Consider the following 13,694-nt stretch of genomic DNA (forward strand, 5'->3'; position numbering starts at 1 on the left):
CCGGAATTCCCGTCACTGCTACTAGCCACTGGAGTGGTGGGTAGAGGGGTGGCAAATCCACGGGCTCGCCTGCGTAGATCGAGGGAAGGAAAGCTTTGCCCAACTGGCCTTGCGACAGGAGAAATAAAAACAAAAGGGGGATACATTTTCAAGCGTAAGATGTCTAATATATAACATCTAACATGGAAGATATATAGGGGTACATGTGTGCAATATCTCATCCATAGCTTTACTCCCAATACATCTTAAAAAACTTGCAATAGTTAATCCTAGTACAACTTAAAAATCTTGCAAGTAACACAACCGTATAAACAATTCATGTCTAGTTACATTGTTGCACGGTATGCATGCTAGGTAGAGAAAGCACCATTAACATAGAATGGCTTGGCGAACCAACCTGTGGTTGGATGGTTAGGAGGACAGTGGTATCCCAGCCCACGAGAGTTCAAGTCCTAGACTTGACATTGTTGCTCGTATTTTTCTGGATTTATTTCAGGCCTTCCGGCAATGTGCGTTCAGTGAAATGAGATGTTTCTGTTGACTATGAAGGCATCTGTGGCTACTTCGTCAATCTTAAGATCATGTGCTGGCTGAGTCTTTCGGAGGTGTTCATAGAGGTAGGGTAGATGTGCGTGCATTCATAGGGATGAGTGTATGCCTGTGTATGTGAACAACTTCGATTGTACCGTTAAAAATATAGAATGGCGTGCTTTAGAGAAAAAACAACCGAGATGTGTACTCGGTGTTACTAAGTGCCAGTTCTTTTGTTGGCTTATAGAAAAAGCTGGAATAAGCTGCCCCTATCCAGCTTATTCTAGATGCCCAACTAAGTTTAATTTTTTAGAAGCCATCTAATTAAGGCTTGACTAGTAGGCTCTAAAAATATTTTTGGTTGGCCTTATAGAATAAGGTGGGTAGGGGCAGCTTATTCTAGAAGCCCAAAAAGCCACAAAAAACCTGGCCATAATATGAAAACAGAGCGACACCTCCTTGGTGCAAGGTCAGAAACAATTTGAGTATGTATTCCATACAATTTATGTGTATAATTTACAAAGTCTGTATTTGATAGACTCGTCAACACAGATCCAGCTTTTACTATCTAGTTAGGGCATCTTCAACGATGACCTCTAAAATAGATACACCATTTGTCCACAGACTCATCCGGACCAGTTTGCAGGTACGGATATGGAAGCCAGTCATCCAACCGCATACCTTGAACGTCTTCCCAGGTCTGGTCATTCTTCATTTCAAATGCATAGCAATATAAGAAAAATAAAGTGTGGTCTGTATACCGTGTGTTCGCAATCAAAAAGAGGCGGATGTTCATAGTTATTACATGCACCTAATCACATAAAATCCAGTCTGGTAGTCCATGCAAAAAATATGCATTTTTGCCCTTCCAGACCGGTTGTCCGAGCCTCCTCTCTCACTATGGCACCGCCTCCTCCTCACCATCCTCTTACTTCTCGGCTGCCAAGCGCTTCAATATCCTAACACGGACAATGCGCATGATCATTGCCGCATCAGGATCCTACTGGTCCACCCTTATGGTCAACATCTTGGTATCCTCCTAAGAGGCTGCGAGCTCACCTTCTTCTCTTCGAGCTTGATATTCTTCTCGGCCGCAGCCATCAAGATGTTAAACCTCCCTGCCTTCTTTTCCTCCTTCACGTCATAGTGCTTGCCACATGCCTCCTCCTTCTTCGCCCGGAAGTCCTCGAATCTCTCCGCCATCTTGACCGCTGCCCCTTCTCGCTTAAACTTTTTTATCCTCCCACTTGTTTCTCCAGATCCCTCTTCTAGCCTTCTTGCACGGCTCTTTTGTTGGGTCAATTGGATCACCCGCTTCTTCCTCATTGCCAATGTCAACAGTCTTGATAGAATTGGCAATGCAATTTTGCCACATGGGTTGCATATTCAAATTCAACCAATAATGCATGAGGACGAAAATCTTGTTTTTCACTTTCAAAGGCAAGTTGCATGCATGGGAAGACTAATAAACAGACATTGTCATGAAGGTGCATATGGCCAATGACCAACACATAGAGCATATCCGGCCAACAAGTTGCATATCCGGTCAAATGACATAGAGCATATCCTGCCCCTCATTGACCTGTATAGGGGAGGTAGGGGCCTCCCAAGTCGACATCCAATTTATGTCAAAATCTCTCATACGAAATATCAATCAATATAATTTGACATGCATGACGTAGGGTATTTACCTCCACCATGAGGTCATGAACCTTGGTAAATCATTCGTCCTGTGTGCTCCCAATATAATATTCATGTGTATTGCGCCCCACGAGAAATCCTATAAATGGATATGCCAGTATTATGAACCAGCAATTGCTTTGCACCCAACGCAGTATATTCCCTTCACTATTTTTGGCGATGATTCCGGATGCATTAGGATCTCTTCAACACTATTGCAAGAGTTGTGGTGGAACACGACCATTGGTTTCAATTGAGAAGGAAACGTTAAATTTGATATGTATCTCAACTGTGTGTACTTGAATTTTTAAGTTTTGAATTAATATGTTGCAAACATAAATGTTCAAATGAAGTTTGTATGAAAAACGTTTGGCTGAATGGGAAAAAACAAAAAACTGATGATTAAATTTTAGGCGTTGGGCTCTATGTACGAAAGTTTAATTCCTACAAAATGAGCAATTAAAGGATGGGGAATAAAACGGTAAATTATGTTACTGTGGATGGGCTAGAGATGGACAGATGCAAACCGCTTCCCATCAGGCGAGACACAATACTTGTTCAGGGCTAAGTGGGTCGTGCTAGGCTCGATGTTCTTATTTTGAAAAACTGTTTTTGACGTTTCTGCTATCTACAAGTCTACTATTTGATTTCACACATATACCATAATTCAGAAATCAGGGTTGCAAGTGATCGCTCCCCCCAAAAGAAAATGTCCCATATATTAACTTCTGTCATCAAGGAGGATTTGATCTCAAAGTCATACTATTTCTGCCTGCCTGATAGAGGTAAGCAATGTTTCTCTTCATGTGAAGAAAACACCTGGAGAAACAACCAGATTCCACGTGGTTTCCATTTTCCAGTAACTTCATCCCAGTCGTGAGTATGGCGTGGTTGATTGACTGCCATAATGCATTCATCACCTATTAGTAAAAAAGTCCTTCCTCTCCATGGAGCCTTCAGCTTGATCATCAATGTAATACCACCTTCCCAGTAGAGTCATTCCTAGAGTGCATCAACAGAGTCCATAACTCGCATCAGATAACCGCATCGGTTGATGTGGATGCACCGGTCTTACTTTTCGAGTCGAAAATACTAATGAGAACATCCTGATGCCATGATCCACATAGCACTGGATGCAAACAAAAGACCTCGACTTGGTCAACAGGAAGAAGCTTTTTCTTCCCTACCGTGGCGATAGGGACATCTCATGCCTCCACATCGTGGCCCCGCATTACATTGCGCGCGACGTGAACAACGAAGGATAACCTAGGATTCAAGAGCTGGATAGAGGCGACATTGGAGTTGGTGGTTGGGAGGGTGGAGGTAGCGGATGCGGAATCGAGGAAGGTGGAGGTCGATACCTATTTGTTTGGTTTACTCAAATATCTCATCAAATGTCGTACAGACAAAAAAACATTTTCATTCATCCTAAGTTATCTTTTGATAAGGAGAAACATGCTATCACGGCTCCTAGCCACACACTATTTATAGACATATACAAGTGAAGGTGCATCCCAACACAAAATCGTCTCATACACTTCTTGCCCAGTTCTCATGCGTACATTGCCGTTCTAGAGAAGGAATATAATCTTCACAAGCGAGAAGCACAATTTGTTTCTGCTTGTGGTCTGTTTCATCCGATTCTTGTGGGTCTGCCCAAGCTATGGGAACACTGGTTTCAGGTGGATTTCTCAAGTGAGATGAGCGGACCATGGACAACCCATGAGGAATGGTCACAAAGGCCAGTGTGGCAGAGTGACTAAAAACTCGAAAGATCAGCACACTTGTAGTTAGAGCTTCTCAAGATTCAATTTATTTCTCGCAAAAAGTATTTAATTTTGTAATGGTATCCCGGGCAAGAAACCTCAGTATTTCTTAAACCTGTTCGCTTTAAGTTGTATACTGAGTTTAGTGCTAGCCTCGACCCTCAGTGCTGCACCTTCTCTATATATCAATGGAATAAACCAGGAACTAGTGTCAGCAAAAAGATTCCTGAGCTAGTGTTTGCACATACCAGCCATGGACAATAGAGGTCTACGTTGGAATAACTTATGTACATGATTATTATTTTTCTGCATAGAGTTGCATATTTGTACTCTTACTATATGCATGTGCATTATTTAGGAGGGATGAAATGTATCAAGAGTACATGAAGCACATCCCAATTCCTGATCACTACGGTTCCCTGATCGCATCCACATCATGGCTGGGACTTGGAAGATCGGTGAAGTAGTTGTATCAACAGCCCTTGCATTACCTCACCAACATATCCTTCAGACAGTGGGCTCAACAGAGGGTCGGAGGCTCAAGCCCTCATTTGGGCCACCGAAGAAGTCCATAGGTTGACCACTTAGGGAGGGCTATAGGCTAAAGAACCCATTTATCATGATTACATAGATCCAGTGTTCCCTTCCCTAAAGTTGCATTAGCAAACATCGCAAGTTGGACTGTCTTATCCTGTCCACTCCCTCCGTTCCGAATTACTTGTTTTAGCTTTGTCTAGATATGAACGGATGTAGACACCTTTTAGTGTTTGATATATTTGTATCTAGACAAATATAAGATAAGTAGTTTGGAACGGAGGGAATATTTTGTTTCTGACTGCTGTAATATGGCACATTTTGGTTGTTAGAAGTAATATGAAACATATATCACTAATGTTAAAAGGACGATATGTCATGATCAGGTGGTCAGGGTCTCTTTTAACGCTGCTTTTAGCTCTCTCAACTGCAGCTATGTTGAAGAAGAAGAAACCTGGTGGTGTGGATTTCAGTGCTTTGAGCTGGTACGGGTGTCGTGGCGGACCATCTATATTGACAGTTGCTCCTCCAAAGGTTGAACCTAACTGGACTTGGTCCACTGGGAAAGATTATTGGTGCAGCGCTCTTTCTCTCAAGACTAGAGGTAGAAGAAGGAGGAGCACAATACACTGGAGTTTTACCCGGTTGCACGCACAACCTCGTTACTGTTCGAACCTTGCTATACGTACGATAGAGTGCCTGTCCAACACTGTACGATCAGAGACAATTGTAGATAATTCAGTTTGTGGGCCATAGCATTTAGAGGTGATTTGCTCTCTGGTCGTACCCGTCGGATGAGAGAACGGTCGTACGCAGAGCAGTTTCGTTACTGTTCCCCGAGCACCAAACTCTCGTACAAACACACACTGCGGCTTTGTAGTCCACAGCAGCACAGCGCCCACGTTTCCGTTGCGCACATACACATGAATGCATAGCTAACTCCGCTGCATGCAAGCATTCCGCCCCGGCCATGCAGACGAACGTGCGTTGCGCGCACGAGGTGGCCATCTAGCTAACCCACGCCGCTGACCACCACGCCACGCACATCACGAGCACACACACGCACGCACACCTACGAAACCTGACGCGGCCACACACCAGCCATACACACATATACGCCACGCCGCCGCTGTGTCCCGCACGCTCGGCGCCCATTGACGCGCCCGACGAGTCCGGTTGCACCAGTGCGTCCTGCGCGAATCCGTCACGTCCGACGAGCCCGACCACACACATCATGGCTTATTCCAACACACACCCCTTAAGCCACGGCCTAGAGAAGTCCGTCGTCGTTGATGTTGGCGCCGGCCAAGAGAGCCTGCTTCGCCGCCGGTCCTTTCCGCAGATGCGGGCACTCGCGCCAGAAGTGTCCGTGCTCCCCGCACTTGTAACAGCGTCTGCGTCTGTTGCCGCCGCTCCCCGACGCCATGCTGCGCCCGTCGTCGTCGTCCCGTGCTCCGCCATGCTGCCGCTCCCGCGCCCGCCACTGCGCCGCCGTGAACAGGAGTTGTCCGTCCGCCCGCTCGCCGTTGTCCTGCCATCGACGCTGAACTCGCTCGTCGAACGCGCGCAGCCGCCCGAGCGCTTCGTCGAACGCCATCGTCGTCACGTCACGGAACTGCTCGATGCCGGCGACGATGGGGAAGAGCTGATCCGGCACCATATCCAATAGCTTCTTGACGAGTGCCACGTCGCCCAGCGTCTCCCCAAGGTTGGCATACCTCGCCGCCATCACCGCGAGCCTCCCGCCGTACATGTCGAGCTCCTCGCCGTCCGCCATCTTCAGGCGGTCAAATTCGCCGCGCAGCGTCGCCAGCCTCGCCGCGTGGACCCGATCGGCACCGACGAACCTCACCTTCAGGGAGTCCCATACCTCCCTGGCGGTGAGCTTCGTCGACACTTGCAGCAGCACATCCTCCGGCAACACCCCGAGAAGCAACACGCGCGCCATCTTGTCCTTCCGCGCGTTCACCGCCGCGTCGCCCGGCGCCACCGCCTCCCACACGGTGAGGACGTCGAGGATCGCCTGCGCCTTGATGGCCCAGACCGTGTAGTTGTCCGCGGTCAGCATCGCCATCGCCATCGTCGCCGATCCACCCGCGCCGCTGCCGTGTGGGACGAGCGCCATGGTCTCCGGTGATCTGCCGAACCGAAGCTCCGTATACCAGTTGTTGGTGCAGCTCTCTCTTGTGAAAGATCGCAACGAGAAGGAAGTTCTAACTGGGTCTTTTGAAGAGCGGGAACGCACAAGGGCTGCAGTAACTGAAGGCGAGAAGCTTATCGGTGTGATGAAGAGTCCCCAACCAAGGTCTTTTGAAGAGCGGGAACACACACTCGCTACGTACATAGTCTATGCTACAACGACCGGAGTACCAACCACTGTTCAAGGTAGTGTGTACGCGATTGGAGCAGGTGGCTACGGAGATTTTTTCGTGACATGGGTGGCAGCATAACCTACGGATTGGTCCACCACCTTCTTCGACATAGGCATAGTGTCGGTCTATAGGACTCTACTGTTGCCGATTTGTCGGTTTGTATTTCGTAATTTTTTTGTCAGACTTTTGGTTTTGGTTATGTGCATCTTAGTTATGCAGAGGCCGGGTGTTACTCATAATGATTTGTATCCACTTGATGCTACATTTTGAGATAATAAAATCGCTCTTTATCAAAAAAAGGTGAATGATGTCTTGTAAGTGTACAGGGCTTGTTGTAGCTGCTTTCGAAGTAAGAATATTGATCCTACAAAGAGCTGAGAAAATGGTCACTTGCCTCTATAGAGATTGATCGCAAAGTGCCTGCAAGTTCTCTAAGGGCATCTCCAACGGCATACTCCAAAGCGTCCCTAAACATCTGGACCACGATGTCCGGACATTTTCTGTCATCCAACGCCGTGCACAAACGTCCGCGGACACGTCCGGGTGTCCGAATTCCCACAAACCGGCCACAAATTAGTGGGAGGTTTGTGAGAGTCCGGACATGCACCAGGTAGGCTTCCGACACCCCCAACCCACCCAAACCCTTCTCCAAAACCACTTCCCCCACTCCGTCGCCCCCCTTGCTCTATATCCACACCTTTCAAGTTTGACGTTGCCGCTCTACCACTTCAGTCACCGCCCAGGCGTCGGACATCTGCCACCCTGAGGACTTGCTGGATGTCCGCCTTGGACTACGCCACCATCCGCATTGGATCTGTCCGCAACTAGGTATACTCCTGCCGACGTGGTCCATGGCGGACACCACGCCCGACAAATGTTCGGCCAAATGCTAATGAGATTTTCTTTGATGTTATCGATGTTTACTTTGAGTCAAGCAGAATGGGCATACTCGATAATGGAGGATGAGTTGTTGTGCGATCCTGGTTGGCCAGAAATGCGGACTTTGTAGGCCTGAAGCAAGAGGGCGCGGTAATTTGGCAAAATATGCATTCTTGGTTTCATGAGCAAAAACACTTCGAGCCCTACAACTTGCACGCGATCCATGAATGAAATGTGGAGTTGCTAGCCCATTTTGACGGTAGACCATCCCAAACTCTGTCATGAAGTATTGTAGTGCGACTGTACGAGGAAAGAGGGTGGCCACCGAGATAAAAAATCATGGAGATCATAAGTTTTTCTTTTTGTTGATCTATATATTGGTCAATTTATTGATTCACTCAATGTTCCAATTTGATGATCACGGGCTTGTATAGCCCGCACGCGCTGCCATGTTGTATCAAATAACGGAGGGCAGACCATTCATGTTGATGCATTGTTGGATGAAGCTCAAGGGGCACAGTCTGTGTATGAAAAATACTTTGCTCTAGGTTTATTTCGGACGTAATATTTATATTTGAACTATTGTTGTACTATAATATTTGCATACTATTTATTGATGGATTATGTTATTTCTATAATTATTTTGAGTGCTGGGAACATACGAAAAAAATAGAGATGAACATTTAATGCATAGGATGGGATGCCCGACTTCCGTATAGGGGTCCGCGGACGCGTGCGCGGATGTTTAATGTGTCCGACTTGAGGCAAACCGTTGGTATGCCCTTAGATTTCAAGCAAAAGTGATGTGATGGTTGAGAGATTGCAAGTGTGTTTGACAGCAAGAACTAAGTGCACAAGAATTATAACAAAGAACAAGAGAGTAACTGAATTTATGAAACTGCAATATGGCTAAAGGCATTCTCAGGGTTTCCGGATTCATCACCAATATTTAAGATAGTCGTAGGTGTAGACATCGAATCTTTGTAATATCTTTGATGTGAGGGAAAATCCAATAATAAGAGATATATTAATGCCTTAGTCTTCTATCACGCACAACTACCATTACCCATCCATAGCTGCCTCCATAGTACAATAATGATTAAGGTCTCTTCATGAATGTGGCGTAAATCATATGAGTCTTCGTTATTCCCTTACCAATGATCCTCTAAGGAGAGAGGTAGCTTCTGTCACCACAATACCTCTAACTCCTCTTTTGGAATGGTAATAATATTCTTAATGTCCACGAAGGGAAAAAATATTACACATCCGATGTTCACACAAATATCATGTAGAACGTTACTACAAACCTTATCACGTACATCAAATATCTTATTGCATCTAGTTCATATAAATACTAGGGTTCCTTCATATCTCCGAGAACTAAGGAAACTACTCAGTCATGACTGTACAATACACCATCGAGGTGTTCATATGAATAGCAAATGAATGATTAAAGTGATATGCATATGAATACACAATAGTTTTGGTATTACAACAAGATGGATGGGAGAGTCGACGACGATGGCATTGATAGTGATGGAGAGGATCAAACTCGATGTCGTGTCCTCCATGATCGAAGCAGTGGCGAGATGGACACCCCTTTGCCGAGCGGATCCCTTTCGGATGCGAGGTTACTGGTACTGTTTCGTACGACGGAGTCTCTTTGTTTGTCGTAACTAAGATCCGATTGCCTAGGGTGGAAATAGTTAACCAGGAGAAGGCGACAACGAGTGGTATGACTATTGGTACGAGTAGGTGCGCACATACCACCCACCATCTTCTCTTCTGGGAGGCCAAATGCAACTTGTTTTTTCTCACGTGTTTGTCTTTTTGTATGGATGGTTTTGTGAGGTCCAATAAATATATTTTTGACCAAAAATGGGTGTTTTCAAATGAACAATACAAGTCTACCGATTCTGGGAATCCTGGTGAAATCATATGAAAACAGGTGAGCGATCATGGTAAAATGCAGAAATCTTACATCTACGATGCAAAAAGACCAAGTAAAACTTGATGCAAAATGCATTCGTTAGTGAACACAATAGTCTAAGTCATATTAATTAGAGGAGTACCTAAATCTTTAATTAGGATTATATAAAGAACTTATTCACGTGCTAGTATATTATGGAGGAGTACCAGGCATGCTTCTGTTATATGACGTCTTTTTTTGTGTGGAAAGGACTCAGATCTGTTATAAAATTCATTGGAAGCACAAAACCATTCAAACACAATAAAATTGCATCAAGGTCTTTGAACCACCGAACGATCACTGTCGCCACCAGAACGAGCCACTAATGTGCCCCTGCCGCCACTCCTATACTGCAGTAAGTGACACTGTGTGTGGGGAAAGTTTTGCATCTAGCTGCACTGGTACCCAAGAAGTTGAGGCATCCATACTCAACTTATTATGGGGTTTGTTCTCCCTTAAGGTATGATCTGTGCCAGTTGGGTTGTAATCTTCATTATTTTGAGTCACATTATGTAAAGAAAAAATTATTTATATGAAAAACCTGGGACAATTGTTTCTCTCCTTCTGCGCCACGTAAGCCTCACATGCTTAACCGATGCGAACCGCTTCCCATTAGGTGAGACACAATACTTTCTATCATCTACAAAGGTCAACACTAATGATTTAATATGGTACTTTGCATACTCTCGTTTGGCATGATCACCTATCATGTCATTATCATGATAGCATGGGCTGAATTTTGACATGGTCCACGAGATAGCAGCTGATGTGGATTCTATAGATTATCCCGTTTTTATTTTGAAAGGTTGTAGATGATGAAGTTTCTGCAGATCTACAAGAGTTTGGTATTTGGTTTCCATCTTGGGGAGGTCTATCACACACAGACTATAATTCAAGAATAAGGGTTGCAACTGATCTCTCCAAAAAGATTGTGTTCCACACATCCACATTTTGACTTTTTCATCAAGGAAGGATTTGACCTCAAGTCATACCATATCTGCCTGACTGATACACGTAAACTACGTTTCTCTTCATGTGACAAAAGCATCTAGAGAAACAACTAGATTCCGGGCGGTTTCCATTTTCTAGTAAGTCCATCCTAGTTCTTAGTACGTGTACTTGATTGACTGCATAATGCTTTGATGACCTTCATCAAGGAAAAAAAACCTTCCTCTCCATAGAGCCTTCAGCATGATCAACAATAACACCTTCCCAGTACGGCCTTCCCACGAGTGCATCAACACAGAGTCCATTGCTTGCATCAAATAATTGTATTAGTTGACGTGGATACACCGGTCTTACTTTTCCACAAGTGGATCCCCTAAGGGCACTTGACTTTCCATCGATAGCATCTGATACCTCAACTTTCTCAATAAGAGGTGACCTGCTACAATTGTATCCACATAACCATGGATCCAAACTAAATACCTCGACTTGCGAGAGATAGTGTTGGACCTGAAAGATGTATAGTGTAGAAGGCGATGAAAGTGGTTGGAAAGGAGGAGGAGGCGAAGATGGAATCGTTGAAGGGGAAGGTGGATGACTATTTGTTTGGTTTACTCAAATATCTCATGAAACGCCATGCGTACAAAAAAATATTTTCATTCATCCTGAGCTATATTTCGACAAGGAAAAACATGCTCCCACGACTCCTAGCCACACACTATTTATAGACATGTAGGAGTTTAAGTGAAGGTGTATCTCAACAAAAAATCGTCTCATACAGTTCTTGCCTACTTCTCATGTGTACATTGCCGTTCTTGAGAAAAGAACATACACTTCATAGATGAGAAATACAATTTGTTTATGTTTGTGGTTCGCTTCATTAAATTCGTGTGTGTCTCCCTCATGGGAACGCCGGTTTCAAGTAGATTTCCCAAGTGATATGAGTGGACCACGGACAACCCATGAGGCATGGTCACAAAGGTCAGTGTGTCCATAGCGACTAAAAGCTTGAAAGATCAGAACACTTGTAGTTTGAGCTTCCTAGAAGGATTTTCATCTTTAATGTAGGAGTAAGCTGGAAAAAAAAACCCACCAGAATTGCGATTAGGGTTTAAAAATAATCACAGGGTTACATTTTTCCGAAAAGGGGAAAAAATGGCCTCTACATTGTTTGATGCACACAACTATTTGGTACTTCATTTTTTCGTCATCTAAACATGTCATACAAGAGTGCAAATGGTAGCATAACAAAAATCGTAATTAGATTAGACAACACCCTTATGCTTCACTAATCATATTATGGACCCACATCCATATCAGTTGAAAATAGTCTGCGCCATCATTTCCAATTGGCTGCACCTGGAGGCCCTAGACTCCCGGCGGCTCTCCACACGTTGTAGATAATACCATGTATGGGTCCAAATGGTAGCCTGAAGACAAACGATAAATATTTTGAAACTTTAGTTATGTTAAAAACACAATCATTTCTGACTATTGTAGATAGCTCAAACTCATACCCCCAATACAGATTTGAGTTGTTAGCCTAAGTGAATTGCCACCAACCAGTTCAGAACATAGTCATTGTACCCATAGGTCGGGCAAATTATATGCTATATGGCAATGCGCTAGAGGCAGGTGGCAAGTAGACAACACGGGAATAAGTGATGTATTATTTCATCATTGACACCAAAAGAAAAGCTTTTACACTCTTCCCATCCATGTTTGCCAAGTTGTCTTCCATTAAGGCGACACCTCTGTCCAAGTTCCACATACAATTTTTGAACTTTAACACAAATACTTAATATTTGATTATTATTTATTCTACTATGAGGAGAGCAATATTTGATTATCATGCTATTTTTCACAATATGTTTTGGGTTTATTTACTGATAAAGTTTTGGGAATGGCAACACATTTATAATAACTATGTATACAAGGTTCAATTCATTTCTCGCACAAAATTATCTAATTTCAAAATGTTCACTAGGGCAAGAAATTTCAACATTTCTTAAATCTGTTCACTTCAAGTCATGGACTGAGTTGAGGCTAGCCTTGAACATCTTCTCTATATAAACCAGGAACTACTATCAGCAAAACGAGTTGAAGTCCGGTTTCAATTCTCAAGCATTGCTTTAAATCCTTATTAGCTAGAGTTTGCACTTGCCAGCAATGCATGGACAGTAGAGGTCTGCATTAGTTTCATGTCGCAAAATTTCAGAATTTTTGGAAGTTGTTGATGTCTACTACGCAACCTTCTTATAGACTCGTGTTGGACCTCCAAGCGCAGAGTTTTGTAGGACAGTAGCAAATTTCCCTCAAGTGGATGACCTAAGGTTTATCAATCTGTGGGAGACGTAGGATGAAGATGGTCTCTCTCAAACAACCCTGCAACCAAATAACAAAGAGTCTCTTGTGTCCCCAACACACCCAATACAATGTTAAATTGTATAGGTAAACTAGTTCGCCGAAGATATGGTGATACAAGTCAATATGGATGGTAAATATAGGTTTTTGTAATCTGAAAATACAAAAACAACAAGGTAACAAGCGGTAAAAGTGAGCGAAAATGGTATTGCAATGCTTGAAAATAAGGCCTAGGGTTCATACTTTCCCTAGTGCAAGTTCTCTCAACAATGATAACATAATTAGATCATATAACTGAAGGAAATATGCCCTAGAGGCAATAATAAAGTTATTATTTATTTCCTTATTTCATGATAAATGTTTATTATTCATGCTAGAATTGTATTAACCGAAAACACAATACATGTGTGAGTACATAGACAAACAGAGTGTCACTAGTATGCCTCTACTTGACTAGCTCGTTGATCAAAGATGATTATGTTTCCTAACCATGGACATGAGTTGTCATTTGATTAACAGGATCACATCATTAGGATAATGATGTGATTGACATGACCCATTCCATTAGCTTAGCACCCGATCGTTTAGTATGTTGCTATTGCTTTCTTCATGACTTATACATGTTCCTATGACTATGAGATTATGCAACTCCTG

At 43.8% G+C, this 13,694-nt stretch overlaps 1 protein-coding gene across 1 annotated transcript; it reads right to left on the bottom strand.

The window, feature by feature from the left end:
- Window positions 1–5,781: 5,781 nt before the first annotated feature.
- On the bottom strand, window positions 5,782–6,636 carry LOC147960512 (uncharacterized). The gene has a single exon (XM_087532958.1). It carries the CDS (start codon window positions 6,634–6,636, stop codon window positions 5,782–5,784), a length of 855 nt encoding a protein of 284 aa, XP_087389084.1.
- Window positions 6,637–13,694: the final 7,058 nt, after the last annotated feature.

The sequence above is a fragment of the Triticum urartu genome, chromosome 7A (genome assembly GCF_056163025.1).
Source record: "Triticum urartu cultivar PI428250 chromosome 7A, HENAU_Tu73, whole genome shotgun sequence".
In the NCBI taxonomy this organism is placed as follows: domain Eukaryota; kingdom Viridiplantae; phylum Streptophyta; class Magnoliopsida; order Poales; family Poaceae; genus Triticum; species Triticum urartu.

Coding starts and splice junctions, on each gene's coding strand:
- LOC147960512 (XM_087532958.1), bottom strand. CDS start 6,636: ATGGCGCTCGTCCCACACGGCAGCGGCGCGGGTGGATCGGCGACGATG.